Source organism: Lithobates pipiens, unplaced genomic scaffold (genome assembly GCF_037356315.1).
Source record: "Lithobates pipiens isolate NorthernLeopardFrog02 unplaced genomic scaffold, aLitPip1_a1.2 Scaffold_16, whole genome shotgun sequence".
NCBI classification, from domain to species: domain Eukaryota; kingdom Metazoa; phylum Chordata; class Amphibia; order Anura; family Ranidae; genus Lithobates; species Lithobates pipiens.
Window position 1 is genome coordinate 538,069,144 of NW_027507748.1, and position 21,644 is coordinate 538,090,787.

Genomic DNA, 21,644 nt, shown 5'->3' on the forward strand with positions numbered 1-21,644 from the left:
TACAGTGTAAGGATTAATGCCAGGTTTACCATTATATCTCTAGAGATTTTGTTAATACATATGCAATTAAAGTAGAATTCAAAATGTTTGAGGTTCTTACCTAGTAGTCATCTGGTTCACACAGAGTTAGTGACTGTCAATCACTCAGGGATTGACAGTCAGTCAGCAGCTCTCTGCTCGGGGAGCCATCGGCGATGTTTGATCGCTCTGTTCTCAGTGTAGAGGCGCTGGGGGGCTGATGCTGCATCATCCTAGGCAAGTATAATTGAGGGAAAACCCCCAAACCCATACTTCTCTTATGGTGAAAAACCTCCTATGGTGCAGCCATTCAGTGGACGCAGCGGCATGACTCGAGAGCATGTGCACACAAGTGCCCCCATGGAAAGTGCTCTCTATGGGGCACTCGAGGAGGGGGAGGCGCACCATGAGGGAACCCCAGGAAAGGATCTGGCCACTCTGTGCAAAACCCTTACACAGAGGAGGCAAGTATAACGTGTGTATGTGTGTATATATATATGTATATATATATATATAATTTTCTCTAAGCTTTACAATCGCTTGAAGGCTTCCATATTAACCGCTTGCCACCCGCCTATAGTAGTTGCACTGTGAGCAGATGGTAGCTCCAGGTCGGGTGACGTACCTGTACAGCGCGGCCATTCTTGTGGTGCACTTGTGCTCTCCTCATCAACCTGTGCAGTGATTGGACACCACACAAGTTTAGCAGCTGATTTTAGCCAATCGGCTGAGGCCAATGACGCACAGTTCTGTGTTTACAAAAACGCATCTCTGTATTGTGAACAGCGACTGGCAGGGGGAAAAAAAACAAAGTAAAGAAAAAGCAACGCATTTCTCATTCGTACAGTGACAGTATTGGGGCACTTTCGCACTGGGGCGGGGGTGGGTTGTCGACAGTAAACACCGCTTCTAAACCCCCTTAAAGATGCTGTTTGCAGGACTTTTTCTAAAGTCACGCAAATGCACCGCCCCAGTCTGAAAGCACTCAGGCTTTCACACTGGAGTGACAGGAACTTTACAGGTGCTAGTTTTGGCACTAAAACGCCTTTAAAGCATCTCCGTGTGACAGTAGCCTTAAGTCCCATACACACGATCAGAAATTCTGCCAGTAAAAGTCGGATGTGAGTTTTTGGTCAGAAATTCCAACCATGTGTATGCTCCATTGGACTTTTGCTAGCAGAATTCCAGCCAGCAAAAGATTGAGAGCAGGTTCTCTATTTTTTGGTCGGAAAAAGTTCTGATAATCTGTACAAATTCCTACGCATGGTCAGAAGCATTGAACTTAATTTTCTTGGCTTGTCGTAGTGTTATACATCACCGCGTTCTTGGCGGTCGAAAGTTCAGAGAACTTTTGTGTGACTGTGTCTATGCAAGCCAAGCTTGAGCGGAATTCTTGGATGTTTTTTCCGATGGAAAATACGCTTGTGTTTTTACAAGGCATTAGTGTCACTGTTTATGTCCAGTGAGCGCACCTCCCGGCCAGCGTCGGCTAGCCTGCCACACTATTGCAGTCCTAGTATGTCGCTGATGACTGCTATTGCCAGTATAGTGTCTGTTGCATAAAAAAAAATATATATATATATATATATATATATATATATATATATATATATATATATATATATATATATATATATATATATATATTTACACTGCCGTTTTGTAGACGCTACACCTTTTTTAACTTTTGCACAAACCAATTTAATATACACTCATTGGGTTTGGGTTTCTATTTTTACCAAAACCTGTTGCAGAATACTTTTTGGCCTAAATTTAAGAAGAATATTTTTTTTATTGCAGAGTGCAAAATCTGGTGCAGCTCTGCATGATGGCCATCAGCTTCTAACTTCTGCCTGTCAAAAAAACAGAAGCTGATTTGGTTTCTATGTAGAATTGCACCAGACTTTGCACTCTCCAGTTTTAGTATATCATCCTCCATATTTACTGGCAGCTCTGCGTGCCAATTCACCACTTTGTGATGAAGATTAACATGCCAAGATTAGCGTCTTGTGATCGATTGGAGCATTATGCAATAATGTGATATTGATTGTTGCTATGTGCTACTTGTGTGGCCTACTTCATTGAGAGCTACTTGTTCAGTCTGGGGGTCTCTTTAGCATTTAATCGCTAGTTGTTTTAGAAGCAAGACTGATCTACTAAATATCTTCTGTGTAACTCCAGGCTAATAAGATGACTGCTAGCAGGTGGTTAAATATCTCATTAGCAAGATTAACCCATCTAGCTTAACCTTAAGTAGCATGTTTTTGCTTGGTTGGACAGTACTGAGAGAGGGTGGATTTTATTTATTTTTTATTGTCTGTGTGTGTAGCTTTCTTTTTGGCTTGGTAGTAACCTCACTTAGTACTCTTGGTGTGTGTGATGGGTTTGTGAATAGCCTACTTTGAATAATAGTCATGTTGGATACACAGAGATTCATCTTCATCTAATACTAGGCATCTTTGGACAAACCTCTGCATTCTAGCATGCTATCACAGCTTCAGAGCCTTTGCTTTGATGAGATAATCGTGGAGATAGCTTGCTTGCTGTAATTCTGCTAATGCTTTCATATTTCACATTTGGCCTGCTTGCAAGCTGACTTTCTATTGATAATGTGAAATCTCTACAGTAAAGCAGCCCATAGATTATACCACTAGTGGAAGCAAAGAAAATAGCTTGATGACCCTATCAACAGTTAGTGTTGATGGGGGGAATCCCCCACAGCCCTATTGCGTCCTGTTGGTGGTGGAATGTGGGGAGCCTTGCCTGCCGGCAGAAGACTATGGTAGCTAGAGCTGCTTGTATTTTTATTTAAAAAAAAATCTGACACGCTGGTTGTACTGAAGTCTATTTTGGTGATTTGCGTTCAGTTTAACCAGCCTACCCAGAGATGGATTGCATCTCAGCCAGCTCAGCAGGGACTGGCTGAGATCTGATCCATTTATGGCCGTCTTAAAGGAACACTCTTGATAAGAAATGGTACAATAAAAGAATAGATATCTAATAAAAAACGACCAGTATTTGTGCGATAATGTATTTGCGTCGAGAATGCTATTGTGCTGTAGTCTGAAGGCACTAGTACTTTAGTACGGCAAATTGGATATGGATTTCTGTCTTTACAATAGGCATATCTGCAGTATTTTTTATTTTATTTTTTCCCCTTCCTTTTCACTCTAGAGTACCAGGCAACTTTTGTGCTTCAATTCTCTATAGGAATCAGTATCCCGGCCGCCAAGAACTGTTTCAGTGTTTGAAATTATGTAGGCCAGATCTCCTTATATATATATATGTATGTATGATATTTTTTTTCTAGTTTTACCCATTCTAATACCTAACCCAACCATGACACTACCTGCCCGGAGTTTGCATATTCTTTCTGTGCCTGCGTGGTCTTATGGGCACTGTGCCCTGTAAAATCTGGTTGCTAAAAAAAAAAAACAATTTGCAGTGGGGTTGTTTGGGTTTTAATAGTATTGTCTTATTTTGTTGTAGTTTTTACTTCCTTCTCCAAAGACCTTTTTTATACAGTATCTGTCCATAGAATTACTATTCGCGGTGCGTTCTGTAACCGTTACGGATACCAACCACATTGTCTTAATGATTCAGGCTTGAAGGGCATTTCTGCCTGAATTTAACTTGTTTTGAATTCCTGCAGTGACCTTCATCCCAACTATTGTTTTGATTTCGGCATTTATTTTATTTTTTTCATTTTTATTTTGTAACTTTTTGAAATATTTTATTTTATTTTTTCACATTAAAAGTGAAATAATGGCACCCTGGACCACCAACATTCTGGTGATTGCAGTGGATTTTTTGTTCAAAAGGAGCATGATGGGATGTGAAAACTGCAAGCAGCCATTGCTGCCTTTGTGAAGATACATGGCCCGGACCATCCTTATCTCCATACCCCCGCATTCGTTTGCTATTCTTTGTATTGGTCTGTTCTATAGCTTGAAGAAGCATTGTCATGGTGAGAATATCATGTTTTATTGCTTAACAGCAGTGAGTGAATCATCTATTCAGAAATCCAGGATGTGATCATACCTTAGCTCTTTGCGGATGAAAATTGACCATCACAAAGTCAAATATTTTACCTGCAGCCCTAAAATGGTGATACGCATTGTAAAGGTTCAAAATCTGTATAGTGTTTACATATAATGTCAAAATGAACTTGCCATGAAAGGTATAGAGCAGTGATGGCGAATCTGGACATCTCAGATGTTTTGGAACTACATTTCCCATGATGCTCATGCACTCTGCAGTGTAGATTGAACATCATGGGAAATCCCAAAAATTCTGGGGTGCCAAGGTTAGTCATCACTGGTATAGAGCATCTTGCCTGGCAGCTCAGTCTATTTCTCCTGGCACCATCTTCATGTGACCTTCTGTCCTTTGATAAAAAAGGGGAAACATCCCGCAGATGCTCAGTGTGTTCACTGGAGCCTGGTGAGATTTGTCTGCACTATCCTGCAGTCATCCCTGAATGCCATAGGATGCATTAAGACACAAAAAACACGAGGGTTTACAACCCCTTGTAATGGTACTGCTTCATCCTAAACAAATCCTAATGTTTTGCATCCAGCAGAACTTTCAGAATTGAGCATTACTCCCATCCAGCCTAGCTCTTGTTTTTTAGCTGTAGATGTTGTACCCCCACAGATGTCAGTATGAGAATTGACGCAATTTTTTTTTTTTTTTTTTGGTGTACAATAGAACACGATTAATGTAGTATTTTCACTTGTTTCATAATGTACCATAATGATGGTTATTGATGGGCTTCTGCTATGTGGCACCCATCAATATGAGGACTAACTTTCTCTGCAGATTTGTCATCTAATGAAAACTAATTTATTCAGGGAAGCCTATCCCACCTAACTGTCCCCGAGCCACCCCCATCAAATCATTCCCTGCAGCTATTACCTTTTGTACCACCACCCCCTCCCTTTATAATGTAAGCTCTACGAGCAGGGCCCTCCTGTACCTTTTGTATTGTACAATAATTGTGTTGTCCCCCCCCCCCCCTATACATTTTAAAGCACTGCATAAACTGTTGGCGCTATATAAATCGTGAATAATAATAATCTAATAAAGTCCTCTTGTCATCTTTTGGGAACGGATCTGTACAAGTTTAGCCATAAATGTTTGTCTGTCTTTGCAGGAGGTGGAAGAAGTTGTACCACTTGGACAGAGACGAGCTTGGTGTTGGTGCATGTGCTTTGGATTGGCCTTTATGTTGGCTGGTATCGTGCTAGGTGGTGCATACCTCTACAGATATTTTGTGTCACAGGTAAGCTTATCTTGGAATATAACACATTTCAGAAAAATAGAATTGAAAACCAAGTTTCGTACAGTTATTGGCTCACGGTAGTAGAGAAAAATGTAACCAAGCCTTAGACTATAAATGTTGGAAGCTCAGTAGACTTTGGCACAACGTGAATAACTTGCTGTCTAAATTTGGGGGTCTGCTGTCCTACAAGACCAGCAGTGCTAACCAGGAGCAGTTACAGAGGTTTATTATAACCGGGCAGCTTAAGAAGGGAGGAAAAAAAAAGCTTTGGCTATACTTGTGGGGCGCAGGAGTGCTGCCAATTCTCACTGGTCCTTGGTCAAATCGCACAGCAGCCAGAATAATTCAGTGCTCCAGCCACTCTCCATTGCCAACTGGCTATGGGACGACAGTGTGGCGCATGATTTTATTTTTTTATTTTTTTCCCCTTTAATTCTTAAATTCCCCTGCTGCTCTAAAGTAGCACTATGACAGAATAATACTTGCCACTGACCACATCTTAATTGTGCATCTGTTTAGGATGAAAATATGTCTCCTCTAGTGGTAATTCGATTTTACAATCTGTGAAAATTAGGTTTAGTTGGCTGCCCAGAATTCCAAGCGCAAGGGTTACAAATTTTCAACTTGCTGTAAATGCAAGGAGTAAAGCTGGGTACGCACTGATTGAATGTCGGGAGACAACAGCAGGTTAAAAAAGCAAACAGCCGACATTCGGCCCGTGTGTATGTTAGTCTGGAAAACCAGCATCCGATCAGCGCACTCAACCAATGGCAGAGAGCACTGATTGTGGTGTTCTGTCGGGGGGGGGGGGGGGGGGAACACAAAAAAAGCTCAGCGGGGAGATTGCTGTACTAACCTTGCATGGTGGTTAGTACAGCGAGTAGCCACACTTAAAACTGAGCTCAGATTGCCTGTTCAAAATAACGTGGATTCATCACAAGGAGTGCTGAATAGTGGGTTTTATCTTCAAATTAAACTTTTACCTTGAAAGTATAAGAAATGAGCATCAAAAAAAAAATTGTCACCTGCTATATCAGGAAGTCTAAATATTGCATAATTTTATTGTTTATATTCACACTGTCAAAGATATGCTTACATTTATTGTAAACTGCATTATATAGTAATGAATACCTGTTTTGTTGTATCTTACCTGATTATTATAAAAAAAAAAAAAAAATGTATAAAAATAGACATAAGCGATACATTTGGATGTTGCACTTCTAGAAAATGGCTGCTATATTGGAAGGGTTCCTTAATAATGGAGGTGGTGGCTATCTCAGGCTTTGGCTTCCATCTTCCTCTCAGTCCAGAATTGTGCATTTCCTTCCCCTCCTTTCCGCCCCCCTCCTCTGTACAGAGCCCCCACGGGGGACTGACTGGTCTCTACAGGCTGCACTGTGGAAGGGGAAGTGGGCAGAGAGCCCAGAAACATCAGGCTGCAGCAGCCAAGCTGACATAGGACGCCACGCCAAAAAAGTATTCAGTTGGCTGAAGAACACTGACATCTGTAGTGGAGTGCAGCAGTATTGTTGAACCCAGTGCCCTCTCTAGTAGATGCATATAGTTGGTATTTATCAGAATTCTAGCAATATTTACCTTCTCCCCCCCCCCCCCCCCCCCCCCCTTTTTTTTTTTTCCCCCTCTTTTAATAGCGCGGAGTTTACTTCTGTGGAATAAGATACACGGATGATGATATGATGCTTGCTGAGCCTTACGCAGACTCTTCCCGTATTCGATACCACTCATTTAAGGAGAGAATTCAGATTCTGGAAGATGAAGAAGTTGAACTGATCAATGTGCCCGTCCCGGAATTTGCTGATAGTGACCCTGCTGACATTGTACACGATTTTCACAGGGTAAGCTCCATTTTTCTTATAACTTGAATGCGCTAAATGTGCTTCCGATGGCTAGTTTAGGGACAGCAGTCACTTATAGTAGTAATTTGTGGTGGTTTCTTATTTTTTTTTTTTTGGGGGGGGGGTGTTTATTTATTTTGAACAGATAGGTCCACGAACAGTGGTATTGAATAACCCTGGCCTCTTGGCTCTCTGGGGGTTTTAAGGAAGATGCCTTTTCCAGTTGTATTAATTGTGTGTCCACCTTCATAGCTGCCCCCCCCCCTTCATAGCTGCAGTTCAGCTGTTTGATTGCTTTTATATTATAGGCAGCGGGAGGGGACGTCTTCTAGACCCCCACATCTCTCCATAAAGAGGACCTGTCCTGCCCTATCCCAAGGGACTTGCATTCTTTGCGATAGTAATAAAAGTGGTCAACTTTTATTTATTTTTTATTTTTTTTAAGGAAAAGTGTTAAAAATAAAATAAAAATTAAAGTGCCCCGACATCACGTGCTCGCGCGCATACTTATCCCATGTTTGGTATTTCTGCTAACTTTAGCGCAAGAACAATTCTAGCCTCATACCTCCTCTGTATCTCTAAACAGGTAAACCTTTTTTAAAGCGTTGCCTATGGAGATTTTTTTGTACTGACGTTTAGGGCCATTCCATGAGTGTGCAATTTTTTAAAGCGTGACATGTTGGGTATTTATTTACTTGGCGTAACGTCATCTTTCACATTATACAAAAAATGCTAACTTTAGTGTTTTGTGCTTTTAGTTCCCCCCCCCCCCCCCCCTTGCACATCAAGCCTGCTCACTCGCAGATCAAGATGAAGACCCAATCGCTGCAGCTCTTTACCATGTTATCTTTGTCTAATAACAGCTGATGGCATTGTAAACAGGCTTGCTGGTTATTGGCAATACTTTGCGCTGTCACAGCATGTGGAAAGCAGAGCCAGTAATTAGTGCTATCAGTGCCCATCAATGCAGCCTCATCAAATTGCTTATTTGCAAAATCTTCGCACACAAATTTAAGAATTGTCATGTGGGTCGCCCAACCCCCCCCCCCCCAAATCAAGACCAATTTGCAGCTTTCAGCTTTGACGCGGTGATACAACACTGTACCCAAATTTAATTTTTAGCTTCCCCCCCCCCAAATAGAGGTTTCTTTTGTATTTGATCACCCTTTTTTTTTTTTTTTTTTTATTTATTTTTTTTTTTAATTTGTAGTGCAAAAAATAAAAAGCCCAATGGTGAAGAAAATATCACCATAAGAAAGCTCTGTGAGGGGAAAAAAAATTATAAATATTGTTTAGGTACAGTGTTGAATGACCTTTTCGGGTCCCTTCTATTCTAAAAACCCTGCCTGTCAGCGGGTTTTTACAAAAGGCAGTTTACTACAGCTTTAAAGCTCATTGATATAATTCTTCACTCTTCCTGAAAAGTGAGGAAATTATAAGTCTTAAATAGTCTCTTGTATACCTTGTGTGCCCTTGGTATGTCATAAAGTAAAGCAAAGAAGGTGTGAAAAGAGATAAATTGTTACATATTCTAAAAAGGCCCTGAAAAATTAGTTGGTCCCCGTAGAAAAGCTCATCAATGGATCAAAGTGATATGTCAAATGTTTGATGTAATTTTAGTATCGCGCACTTTGTTTTGTAATGAGCCAGTCAGCCTATTTACTCTGCTTTTTGATATTTTATTATGCACCCCACTGAACATGAACCAGAGCAGGCAAGCGAGTGTTGTATTAAAGTGGAACTTTATCACTAAATTAACATTTGTTAGCACTGTACACTAAGCTGCCGAGATGAATGCATATGTGGAAAAGTGACATCTCAGCCTGGCTAAAGATCTGAACATAGCAGCAAGGACCATATTGTTGGAGTGGAGGTGAGCGTAGTTCCACTTTAAGATGCCATAAAGAGATATTATTGACCAGCATGTTAACCTTTGAAACGTGGAGCATGCTTGGTTCTGTCTTGGGGTTGCTTCCAGCACAGAGTGCTTGAACCTGTGCAGGGCACAATGAAATATCAAGGAATTCTGGAGCAACCTACTGTTAAAGTCTGAAAGCAGTCATGGGTCATTAGCCTGTTGGAGGACCCAAACACATGCTAAAAGCATCCAAGAATGACAGAGCCCTGATCTGCATCTTACATCTATGGAAAGACCTGAAGCATGCAATGTGGCGAAGGCACCCTTTAAGTCTGAGACGACTGGAGCAGTTTGTTCAAGAAGTATGAGCCTACTTGTTAGCAGGTGCAAACGTGTCAGGGCTACAGAAATATACAGTATTACTTCAAAAGGTTGTGGAACAAGATATTAGGTTAAAGTAAATACAAATTAATATTTTTAAAGTGGTTCTAAAGGCATACATTCTGTGCATGGAGGTAAAAAATCTTCTGTTTGCCGCAACCCCCTCAATACTTTTCTGAGCCCCGTCACGATCCAGGGATGCCCATGAGAGCCTTGCCTGTCCGGGAACTTGCCCTTCTGATTGGCTTTTGACAACAATAGGAGCCATTGGCTCTCGCTGTCAATCGCAACCAGTGAGCCAATTGGGAGACTGAGGGGGTGGGCCCAAGTTGCTGCTTCGTGTGGAAATGGACACAGTGCTGCGGCTCGGGAGCATGCCTGCTTGGGTGCCCCCACAGCAAGCTGCTTTCTGTGGGGCGTCAGGCAGGCAGGAGGGGCCGGTAGTGTCGGCATGGGACCCAAGAAGAGGAGGATCTGGATTCATAGGGTGCAACATAGAGCTGCACAATTGTTAACATTGTGATCTCGATTCACCCCCCCCCCCCCCCCCATCTTGATTTAACCCCCTTGATGATCTTCATTGCAGAGTTTGCCAATTCTTTCATATAACAAGTGGAGAGGCTTATCTGTCAAAAGAAAACGTTGGGCAGTCTGCTAAGTTTTTAACATGAAACATTGTAACTAACCCTCCTTGGATCAAAGGGATACGTTTGTGTGTGTGTGTGTAAAGAAAAAATCCCTAGGCCTTAAGCACACTGTGCTTAAACTCCTCTGCTTTTACAGGTGTTTTGACGTGTTTTATTTTTGTTTTGTTTTGCCTGTAAAAGCACTTCTGTGTTGGCCAGTGTCCATGCACATAGGCGTTTTACAGGCAGGAAAAAAGAAATCGCGAAGGAACCGAAGAGCAGAGAAACCTGCTGAAGACACACGTTTAGGCGAGTTTGAGCATTTAATTAGTTCCAATAGCCAGAATAAATTCTTGCATTGTATGTTAATGAGAACTGACTTTGGGGTAGACTCACTCTAACAATGTTCAAAAAAAATTACAGCCAGCCATAACCTACTACTGAGACTACCTGAGAGGAGAAATATTTATTTAAAAAATATATATAATTTTAGGCATGTTGTGTGAATGGGAACAAACCGCAAACATGTAGTGGGCTTGTCTCAAATTTGACTGCAGAAGTGGAAATATGCTTTAACCCAGTGCTCGACAAAACCTGGTCGCCAGGTCGCATTGGCGACTAGAATCAGCGACCTTGCGCCTGGGGCAGCATAGCTGGGGGTATCCCGTCTCCGTGGACCCCCCCCCCCCCACGCGATCGCGTAGGGCCGCGCCGCAGGCGGCCGGTAATTGAGCCCCCGGCTTTGAGGCCTTCTGTGATCCTATGGTTCCTTCTGGAATCTGGCGCCCTCTTGTGGTGGCCATTGGAATTACAACCAACAATGCTAATGGGCCAGTCTTTCTCCATCCCTTTACTTAGAACCCCTAAACAAAACAAAAATATATAAATATATATATATATATATATATATATATATATATATTTTTTTTTTATTATTTATTCTAACACCCTAGAGAGTAAAATGGTGGTCATTGCAATACTGTCTGTCACACCATATTTGCACAGCGGACTTACAAGCGCACTTTTTTTGGGGAAATTTTTTTTATTTAATTTAAAAAAAAAAGACAACAGTAAAGTTAGCCCAATTTTTTTTTTTTTTATATTGTGAAAGATAATGTTACGCCGAGTAAATCGATACCCAACATGTCACGCTTCAAAATTGCGCCCGCTCATGGAATGGCGACAAACTTTTACCCTTTAAAATCTCCATAGGCGACGTTTAAAAAATTCTTCAGGTTGCACGTTTTGAGTTACAGAGGAGGTCTGGGGCTAGAATTATTGCTCTTACTCTACCGATCGCAGCGATACCTCACATGTGTGGTTTGAACACCGCTTTCATATATGCGTTCGCTTCTGCACACAAGCTTGGCAAGACAGGGCGCATTTAAAACAATTTTTTTTTCATATTTTAACTTTTATTTTTATTTTTTTCACTGTTCTTTTAAAAAAAAAAAAATGTGTGTCACTTTTATTCCTATTACAAGGAATGTAAAAATCCCTTGTAATAGAAAAAAGCATGACAGGTCCTCTTTTATATATGAGATCTGGGGTCAGAGAGACCTCACATCTCATATTTACACTAAAATGCAATTTAAAAATGTCCCTCTAAGAGCTATGGGCAATGACTTGGAGACAGGTGGGGGGCTGGGGGCTATCTTCCCCTCACTCGTCTCCATGTCAGGCCAGGGACAGGTCCAGATCGCCGTCACGGACCTGGCTCCTAACTTTTTTAGCTGGCTCCTAGATTCCAAGCAAATTTGTCAACCCCTGCTTTAACCACATGCTGCCCAGGACATGTATATGTACAGTGGGCTGCAAGTGGTTATACCAGGATCTTGGGTAAACTGAAGTACAGAATCCTCCCTATAGGCACAGTAAAATCTGGCTTTTACTGTAAGCCTATATTGAGCACTAATATTTTAGAGTCTGTCTGCTGAGTTGCTATTTTGCAATTTACAAAATCAATATTTAGTGTCGCTATCCTTTATGGCTTTAAACCAGCATCAGTTCTTCCACTTGCAAGTCGGATTTTGTAGGATTGGACTCCGTTGTATATTTAAGCAATAATACCAAGCAGGTGTTAATGATCATCAATTTTATATGTAGGTGGAAACAGCTGTGTAGGAGACTTAAAACTGTTTGTGGCATAGCCAAACTCTGCTACCAAGGTGAGGTTTATGTGGTTATACAGTTTCATGTCACAGGTCACACACCGTGGCAAGACTGAGCACAATAGCAAGGCTTAAGTCAGTTATATTGCATCAGAAAGGTCTCTCCCGGGCAAAGATTTCAAAGCAGGCTGGGGTTTGAAGATGTGCTGTTCAAGCTCTTTTGAAGAAGCACAAAGAAACGGGCAACGTTGAGGACCGTAGACCAGTGGTCAGCCAAGGAAACTTCACGCATCAGATGAAAGAAGTGTCATGCCTCCCTTTCAACCTCAATTGCCCAGCAGTGCCATCAACATAGAACTAGCGCAAACCAGTGAGACGTAGGGACACCCATCTACTGTCTGGAGAAGTCTGGCCTAACGTTGTCTTCATGGAAGAATTGTGGCCAAAAAAGCTATACCCCGACATGGAAACGAGGCTAGGTGACTCAACTGTGCACGAAAACTTAGAAACTGGGGGTGTAGAAAATGGCAGCAGGTGCTCTGGACCGATAATTCAAAATATTAAATATTTGGCTGTAGCACGAGGCAGTTTGTTCACAGAAGGATTGGAGAGTGGTACAATGAGTGTCTGCAGGCAACAGTGAAGCATAGTGGAGGTTCCAAATGGAGTTGGTCAGAATCAATGGTGTCCTCAATACTGAGAAATACAGGCAGATACTTCATCATGCCATACCATCAGGGTGGTGTGTGATTGGCCCCAAATTTATTCTGCAGCAGGACAACAACTCCAAACATACAGCCAATGAAGAACAAGGACTCCTGGAAGTGATGGTTTCACCCCCACAGAGCCCTGATCTCAACATGGAAAGTAAATGAACAGAAGAGAATGTCAAATAAATGTTTGTTTAGACCACCCTTTGCCTTCAAAACACCATTATTCCTAGGTACACTTGCACACCGTTTTTGAAGGAACTTGGCAGGTAGGTTGTTCAAAACCTCTCAGAACTAACCACAGATCTTCTATGGATGTAGGTTGCCCCAAATCCTTGAAATATTTGGCTGTAGCAGGAAGCAGTTTTCCCTGATCTCAACATCATCGAATCTGTCTGGGATTACATGAAGAGACCTGTTCCTTCAAAAGCTGTGTGCAAGTGTACCTAGAAGAATCTCTGCTGTTTTGAAGACAAAGGATGGTCATGCCAAATATTGATTTCATATGGAAATCTCTTCTGTTTACGTTCCATTTTGTTAATTGATAAAAAAAAAAAAAACGCTTCTATTTCTCAAAGCATTCTTAATTTTTTTTTTTTTTTCCCCCCCCCCCCACACCTGCCTAAAATCTTTGCACAGTACTGTCTGATGCCCTAAATACAGACAAACTATTTCTGAATATAAAACTAGTAAATGGCTCAGGCTAGTTTATTGCTAAAATCAGTTTCCCAGATCCAAAAATATATATTGTATATCATTTTCTCATAATAATTTTAATTTATGTGATGTCAAGATGGTTTGCTCTAACTAGTCGTGTGTTTTTTGTTTTGTTCCCCCCCCCCCCCCCCCCCCCACAGAAACTCACTGCTTACCTCGATCTCAGCCTGAACAAATGCTATGTTATCCCTCTGAACACCTCAATTGTTATGCCCCCAAAGAATTTCTTGGAGCTGCTCGTCAACATCAAGGTATGTTTGAGTGACAGAGTGATTGGTATGATTACTACTGTGAATTGTGTTACAGAATTTCATTTTAATTAGATTTCTTGCAATGTTGATGTAAAATCTATAATGTTATAAACCACAAGCCTTTTGCTGTAGGCCGGTATAAACTTCACACTGTTGGATAATGCCTGCATAGCTTGGTAGAAAGTCTGTCCCTCCCAGGGCGCCCATGAAACCCTTGAACCAGGGCTCGACAAATCCCAGGCGCCAGGTCGCCGTTGCGACTAGAAATTGTGCCCTGGCGCCTGGGTTTTTGTCACTGACAGGTGCCTCTGTTGCTCTGTGTCTGGTGCCTCCAGACACAGAGCACTGTCTGGTAGTTGGGATGGAGCAGGAAGAGAGCAGCTCAGCAGCCGCTGACATCCTCCTCCCTTCTCCACACACTGTTGGCAGAGCAGCGCCGCAGTGTATGTAGAGAGGAGCTGTCAAAATTGAGGCTGAATGGCGGGGCCCAGCTTTCCAACATCAGCCAATGGGATGAGATCTGGGCGGGCCGATGCGTGTATGTGACCCCTCCCCTTTCTTAAGCAGCCCAATCATTGGCTGGATAGCTGCCGGTCCCGCCCACCTCTGACATCATGCTGAATGTGTCAGCTCCTCTCTCTCCATACAGTTTCACACAGTGCAGCACTGCAGGGAGCATTCAGTTTCACAGTTACACTATCGGCTGTGAAACCTGCCAGTGCAATCCAGTGGCACTTGCCAATCAGTGCCAACCTGTGCCAGTGCCACCTGCCAATGCCAGTTAGTGCCAATGCCCTCTGCCAGTGTCACTTGCCAGTGCCAGTTGGTGCCACCTGCCAGGGCCAGTTGGTGCCACCTGCCAGGGCCAGTTGGTGCCACCTGCCAGGGCCAGTTGGTGCCACCTGCCAGGGCCAGTTGGTGCCACCTGCCAGGGCCAGTTGGTGCCACCTGCCAGGGCCAGTTGGTGCCACCTGCCAGGGCCAGTTGGTGCCACCTGCCAGGGCCAGTTGGTGCCACCTGCCAGGGCCAGTTAGTGCCACCTGCCAATCTGTGACACCCATTGCCACCTGCCAGTGCAATCCAGTGCCAACCGGTGCCACCTGCCAGTTAGTGCCACCTGCCAGTGCCAAGCAGTGCCACCTGCCAGTGCAAATCCAGTGCCACAGACCAATGCCAGTTAGTGCCATCCAGTGCCATCTACCAATGCCACCTGCCAGTGCCATCTACCAATGCCATCCAGTGCCACTTGCCAATCTGTGCCACCCATTTCCACCTGCCATTGCCACCTGCCAATGCCAGTTAGTGCCACCTGCCAGTTGGTGCAATCCACTTGCCACCTGCCAGTTCCCATTAGTGGCACCTCAGTGCTGCCTATTGGTGCCCATCAGTTCCAAACGCAATGCCACCCCATCAGTGTCCATTAGTGCAGCCTATCAAAGCACATCAGTGAAGGAAAAAAAAATATTTTTGGCAAAATCTTATAACAAAAACAAAAATGTTTTTTTTTTTTTTTTTTTTAAATATGGTCTTTCTGGCATCAGGTATGAGCAATTCTTATTGTCCGATGAACCAGACATGCCGTTCTGGGCGATGGGCAGATGATTTAAATCAACTGGCTCCTAACTTTTTCATCTGGCTCCTAGATTCTAAGCAAATTTGTCAAGTCCTGCCTTGAACAAATGGTTACCTGCAGTATGTGACTGATTTCACCAGCAGTACTGCTGGTAAATGCACCCCAGGGCAATGTGCTCGCTCAATGGCTTTTTGAGGTCTGCGTTGCATGTGGTATATTCTAAGAGCCGTCTCTTGCAGACTTTCTTCTAAAAATGTTGGCTGCATGGCTGGTAAGTTAACTTATTGACTTTAAATGTGAGTTACTGACTGACAAGTATGCAGGTCAGGAAAGTTGGAGTAAAGTCAGATCACTATCTGCATACTACTTTCATGTCGGTGACTAATGAAGCCAAGAGGGGCTAGTATTTTTCAGAAGAGGTCTGCAAAAGCAGCCTTGTTTCTTTAATAGCATGTTTCCTAGAACATTTTTGTGCAGTTCACAAACATTTCTTAAATCTGCCTGGTTTATGTGGTGTGCCTAATTGGGTGAGTGCACACAATGAGACTTTGAGTTTGTTTTTTTTTGTTTTATATATCCTTTGCATCATGGCATGTTTTAAACCACTTTGGAAGATGAAATCAGTATTCCAGATATACAACCCTTCTGAAAAATCTTTCCAATTTTAGGCTGGAACATACCTTCCCCAGTCCTACTTAATTCATGAACAGATGGTGGTCACAGATCGCATTGAGAATGTAGACCAGCTGGGTGTCTTTATTCGCCGTCTCTGCCAGGACAAGGAGACCTACAAACTTCAGCGCAGAGAGCCAGTTCGAGGTAACTTTTTCAAACTAGTTTTGTCAGAATGTATAAACAAAGGTAAAACTTTGTGTAAATTGTTTCCTAATCGCTTATTAACCACTTGCAGACCGGACCATTTTGCTGGTCAAAGACCAGACCACTTTTTGCGATTCGGCACTGCGTCGTTTTAACTGACAATTGTGCGGTCGTGCGACGTGGCTCCCAAACAAAATTGACGTCATTTTTTTCCCACAAATAGAGCTTTCTTTTGGTGGTATTTGATCACCCCTGCGGTTTTTATTTTTTGCGCTATAAACAAAAATAGAGCGACAATTTTGAAGAAAACGCATTATTTTTTACTTTTTGTTATAATAAATATCCCCCAAAAATATATTTTAAAAAAACATTTTTTTTCTCTGTTTAGGCCGATACGTATTCTTCTACATATTTTTGGTTAAAAAAAACACAATAGGGATAGTTTTATAGCCTTTTTATTTATTTTTTTACTAGTAATGGCAGCGATCAGCGTTTTTTTTTTTTTTATTTTTTATTTATTGCGACTGCGACATTGTGGGGGACCCATCGGACATTTTTGACACATTTTTGGGACCAGTGTCATTTATACAGTAATCACTGCTATATAAATGCAGTTATACCTGTGTAAATGACACTGGCAGTGAAGGGGTTAACCAGTGGGTGGCAGTGTAGGGGTTAAGTGTTCCTAGTAACACACCCCTACACTGCGCTCCCGATGGCAGGGCGGCATTAAATATTGGACGTACCTGTACGCCAATATGCCTGCCCGTGCCATTCTGTCGATGTACATCGTCGTGCGCTGGTCGGGAAGTGGTTAAGGGACACAGGATGAAGTATAGAGGTATATTGGGTTATGCGGCTGCGTTCAGGACATTGGTAAACAAAGGTGAAAAGGGGAGCTCAATTATAACCTCTTCTACTTCCAGCAAGCCTCAGTGTCCTCAAGGGGCGTGACACTGATAGCCTAGATCACTGTTCCCTGTCCTTGCCATAGCACCCCTGCGGGGCAAACTCCTTCTGTTCCTAATTTAGGGAGGTATGCTCTTCTACTATGTCTTAAGGATACCATCTCAGTCCTTAATGATGTAGTCTGCACATGCCTATACTTGGAGCTACCTTGCTCAGCTATACCCAAAGTTAATAGTCTGGACTCTCTGAAAAGCACCCAGCACCTGTAAAAATGTTTCCCGTACATTCCCTACTGGCTGCTGTCTTGTATTGTGATTGGCTTAATCTGGATAGTCTTTGGTCTGCCTAAACGGTTTACCCAGCAATGCCCTATGGAAGAGGGGTTCCTAGAAGTGGACTGTCCTAATGGTGGACCCAACTATTTTTCATCTTAGGATTCTAACTGTGGATATCCCTGTGTTTTAAATGGCTAGCATTCTTTTCTAAGACTTTATTCTCACCTACCCTGCCATTCAGCCTGGCATTGTAAACATGTCCATTTCCCAGACTTCAGCCATCAGATCTAAGATCATGTCCTGGGATCCTCGATCTATCCTAATAGATCCCGGATGTATCCTAATCCTCCTGTCCTTCAGTAGCTGGAGCTCGTGCCTGTGGCCCTACTCCTTCCTTTTTTCTTTTTTTTTTTCCTTTCTTGTGTTGATTGATTAGCAAATATTAAATACAAACTATCTACAATGAGTTTCTTTTTGCAAACCTTCCAAAAACCTGTTGGCTCACAGAGCATTCGTGCAAAAAAAAAAGCATCTTGTGAATGCCTTTTGATGGGTAACACCTCTTTGGGGAATCCCTGGACAACGTTACCAGGGAGAAGGTTACCTTTTTGCTCCAGAAAGTCATCCTCATATTAAAGAGGCACCGCCACTTGTCAGTGGGTGATCATGTGTTTACCTTTTGGGGTCATCTGGTTCCAGCACATTTCAGACTGGCAGACCTTCACCCTGCTTTGGCGCGCAGCTCCTTTATCAATGGGTCAAAGGAAACGGTGTGATGTTCCAGATTTTTGTTTCCAGCCAGTTCACTATCCCCAAGGCAAAAGGGGCCGTTGGGGCCATACTGGATCTAAAGATTCTCTACACTCACTTCCAGGTACAAAAGTTTTTTTGCATGGAATCTGCCAGATCAGTCATTGTTTCCATCTGGGAGACCTTCTCCCTCTGTGGACTTTAAGGATGTACCCATCTTTCTGGCGCATCAACACTACCTAATATTTTGCTGTGAGCACTCAACATTGATTTGTTACCCTTCCCTTTGATCCATCCAATGCACCCCAGGCCTTCACAAAGGTGTTAGTCCCAGTTCTTGCTCTGCTTTGCTCTCAGGGCATAGCTGGATATCTAGAGGACGTTTTTCTGTGGGTAACTCTGGCTCTGTCAGACTGCGTGTATCTTAAATCTCCAGAAATCAGCACTGCAACTATCTCATCACTTTGGCATATCAGGGCCTAATCTGAGATACAGCCCTATTCCAGGGTTTTATTTATCCCTCCCCCTACCCCAGGCAAACTCTAGCACTCCAAAGTTGAGACTCTACAGTCAGGAACCAGCCAACCCTCTGCTTTTCCTTGAGGGTTTTGTGCCTGATTGGGTCCTTGTTTAAGGCAGTCGCATGTCTGCTTTCATTTCAGCTCATTCAACACTCTGGTAGTGTAGGACAAGAGGGTACAGCCTCTGGATCCCATACACCTGATTACGGAGACCAGGCTTGCTCTGGAATGGTGGGTCAAAAGTTTGCCTCTGTATTTGGGAAGGTATCCTTCCTCCCAATGCTTTGGAAAGTCCTTGTGTTGGCTGCTGGCCTACTGCACTGGGGAGGAATCCTGGATATTCTCGCAGTTCAAGAGACTTGGTTGTCAGAAGAAGATGGTCTCTTAATCGGTTTTCTTGACCTTGTCTGCGAAGTCGTATGACCAAGATTTAGTCTGAGAGTGCCATGCCAGTGGCTTACATCAGCCATCGGGGAGTAACCAGAAGTCTCGCTGCTCAGAGAGAAGTAGATTTGATACTGGCTTGGGTGGAACTTTTGCATTCCAACCCTGTTTTCTGTGCACACCCGAGGGGGAAAAAATTGTCAGGTGAAATTCCTCCATTGTAGGCATGTGGACCTTGGAGAATGGTCTCTTTAAGAGGTTGGTATTGCCATGATGTGAATCCCCATTTCTGTGTTCAGCAACGAATTAAGTAGGTTTGGCTCCAGACGTAGGACTCCTCTAGCCTTTGCAGTGGCTGGCCTAGTGACTTTGGTGATTGGTTCAGCCTGTTCTATGCCAATCAGACAGCTGCTGTAGCCGGCAGGAGGAGGGAGAGCTGGCCAGCAGCTGCAATGAGGCGGGGAATGCTGAAGGGGGGGCGGGTGGTCAGAACATCTTTTTGGACAAGTAACCCAAAGCAGACAGGAGAGAAGCTGGCAGCAGTAGGGTAGCCTCAATGGGATTGGTTTTGCAAGGGGTGGGGGAGGTGTTGAAGCAGCAGGGAGAAGGAAGCATTGGCGTGGGGCATTGTAGATGTCAACAAACGTGGGTGGAGGGATGGGCGATACAGAGCAGAGGAGCGAGGGGGGGGGGGTTCACATTTCAAATCGCTTATCAGTCACTGATCAGAGCTATCAGTTCAGAGTCTGCTGAACCCGTTTTCTTAAAAGTTCATGGTCACTGAAGTGGCCGTGAACTTATAGCAGGAGAAGTGCAGCACTGGAAGCAGTGCTGTAGAGGGGGTAGTGAAAAAGTTAACCAGTTCCTGCCCAGCCAATTGCAGATTAACAGCCGGTGGACTTCATATGACGTCCCACCGGGAAGCACCGATCATGACACAGCCGATGAACGATCAGGCTGCCGGTACCATGTAATCGTCGTATACAATGGCTGGCTTCCTTTCATGCAAATGCAAGGGTCTGTCAGGAATTCATGAACTTGACCTTTGACACATGCGCGCACTACAAGCAAACAGATCACAGGTGAGGATGGTTACCTTTAATAGCCATTCAAACCCCTTTGTGTCAACTTGTGTGCATGTTATCAGGCCAAAATCACTAGGATATGTGAACTTTTTGGTCAGGGTCATTTGGGTAGTTTCTGTTGCCATTATGATTTTAAAAAGAGTAAACCTAGTTGATAGATGGTTTCAGCCAAAAACTAACCACGACAAATTTTTTTTTTCATTATTTTTTGAATAATGGCCAAGAAATCGTAAATTCTGCCAGGGTATATAAACTTATGAGCACAACTGTAAATGGTTCTGGCCAAACACCGCTAATGAAAACAGAGTGTATTACCTTATATTTTTTCAATGTTAAACCTAATTTGCCATGCAGTAGCCCATTCCATTAATTTATTCCTCTTGTAAAGTTTCTATATCCTGCTGTCTAATTGCCCTGCATATTTTTGTGTTGTCAACAAACACTGAGATTAAAGCTATTTGTCCCATCCTCTATATCACACACACACACTCACACACTCACACACTTATCACTTACACAACGGTAGTAACTTTAAGTATTTGATACCGTCTGCATTCAGAACTGCAGTTTTTCTGTTTCAATATGTTTAAGTTTCAAGAGTATAACAAGCCATGGTTTGCCTACACAGGGGCAATATTGAACAGGCACATACAAAAAACAGCGTATGCACAGAGAATGATTAAAGGAAAAGTATGGGAATGCAAAAATAGGTAGTACATGCTACCCTCATACCTGCATTGCATTTCTTACCTTCCTCAGCCCTTCTGGTTTTTGCAGAATAGTCTTTTTGAAGATTCCAGAATTGGCCTCTAACTGTTCTTTCTCAGTTAAAATTTTTTTGCAGGGGGTGGAAATGGCTCCATAATTCAGCCACTCCTTCACTCCCTCCCGGAGGTCATGTGGGTGTGTTGGTGAAGAGGTGAACACCCTGGCTGCTATCTAGAACGAGCACGCACTTCACGTGCCTCTGTTTCCATGGCAGCGCGTCCCCAGCTAAAACTCGGAAGTAGTGTGACGAAAGCAGTGAAGTCCTCACCTTAACAGCTTTCATTTCACATTGCCGTGTTCCCGGCCACTCGCTGTCAGATACAGACCCTCCTCCTGGTCCCGGGACTTTGATAGACAGATCACCTGTCCAATACCAGTGGCTGGTTATCTGTCTGTCAATCAAGCCCCCCCCCCCCCCCCCCCCCGGGCCAGGGGGCGGAGCTGTATATGACTTTGCACGGCGGGAACACGGCGATTGAAATGAAAGCTGTTATTGCTGTGTTCCCTGTGCTGCGCTCTGAACACCTGGGCGACTCTCCTGTTCCTCTCTTCCCCTGCAGAAGGCTGCATTGGTGGGCACTGGGCACAAGGCAACAGAGGAAGACGGACAGGACAAGAGGGGCAGGTGAATTTACACTTTAATTGCCACTGGAGCAATAAAAAAAAAATCAATTTATTTAAATAGGCAGAGGGATTTGGGATAATGCACAGGTAACTTTCTCCTTTGTTTTTTGTTGTGTGTATTTGG

The 21,644-nt window shown here is 43.3% G+C and overlaps 1 protein-coding gene across 1 annotated transcript in view; it reads left to right on the forward strand.

The window, feature by feature from the left end:
• The window catches only part of ITM2B (integral membrane protein 2B), a 43,291-nt gene that overhangs the window by 18,285 nt on the left and 3,362 nt on the right, over nucleotides 1-21,644 (forward strand). Inside the window, exons 2-5 of the mRNA XM_077483262.1 lie at nucleotides 5,174-5,302; nucleotides 6,955-7,158; nucleotides 13,702-13,812; nucleotides 16,054-16,204. Of these exons, the coding sequence (XP_077339388.1) occupies nucleotides 5,174-5,302; nucleotides 6,955-7,158; nucleotides 13,702-13,812; nucleotides 16,054-16,204 (595 nt within the window). The remainder of the gene's footprint in view (nucleotides 1-5,173; nucleotides 5,303-6,954; nucleotides 7,159-13,701; nucleotides 13,813-16,053; nucleotides 16,205-21,644) is intronic.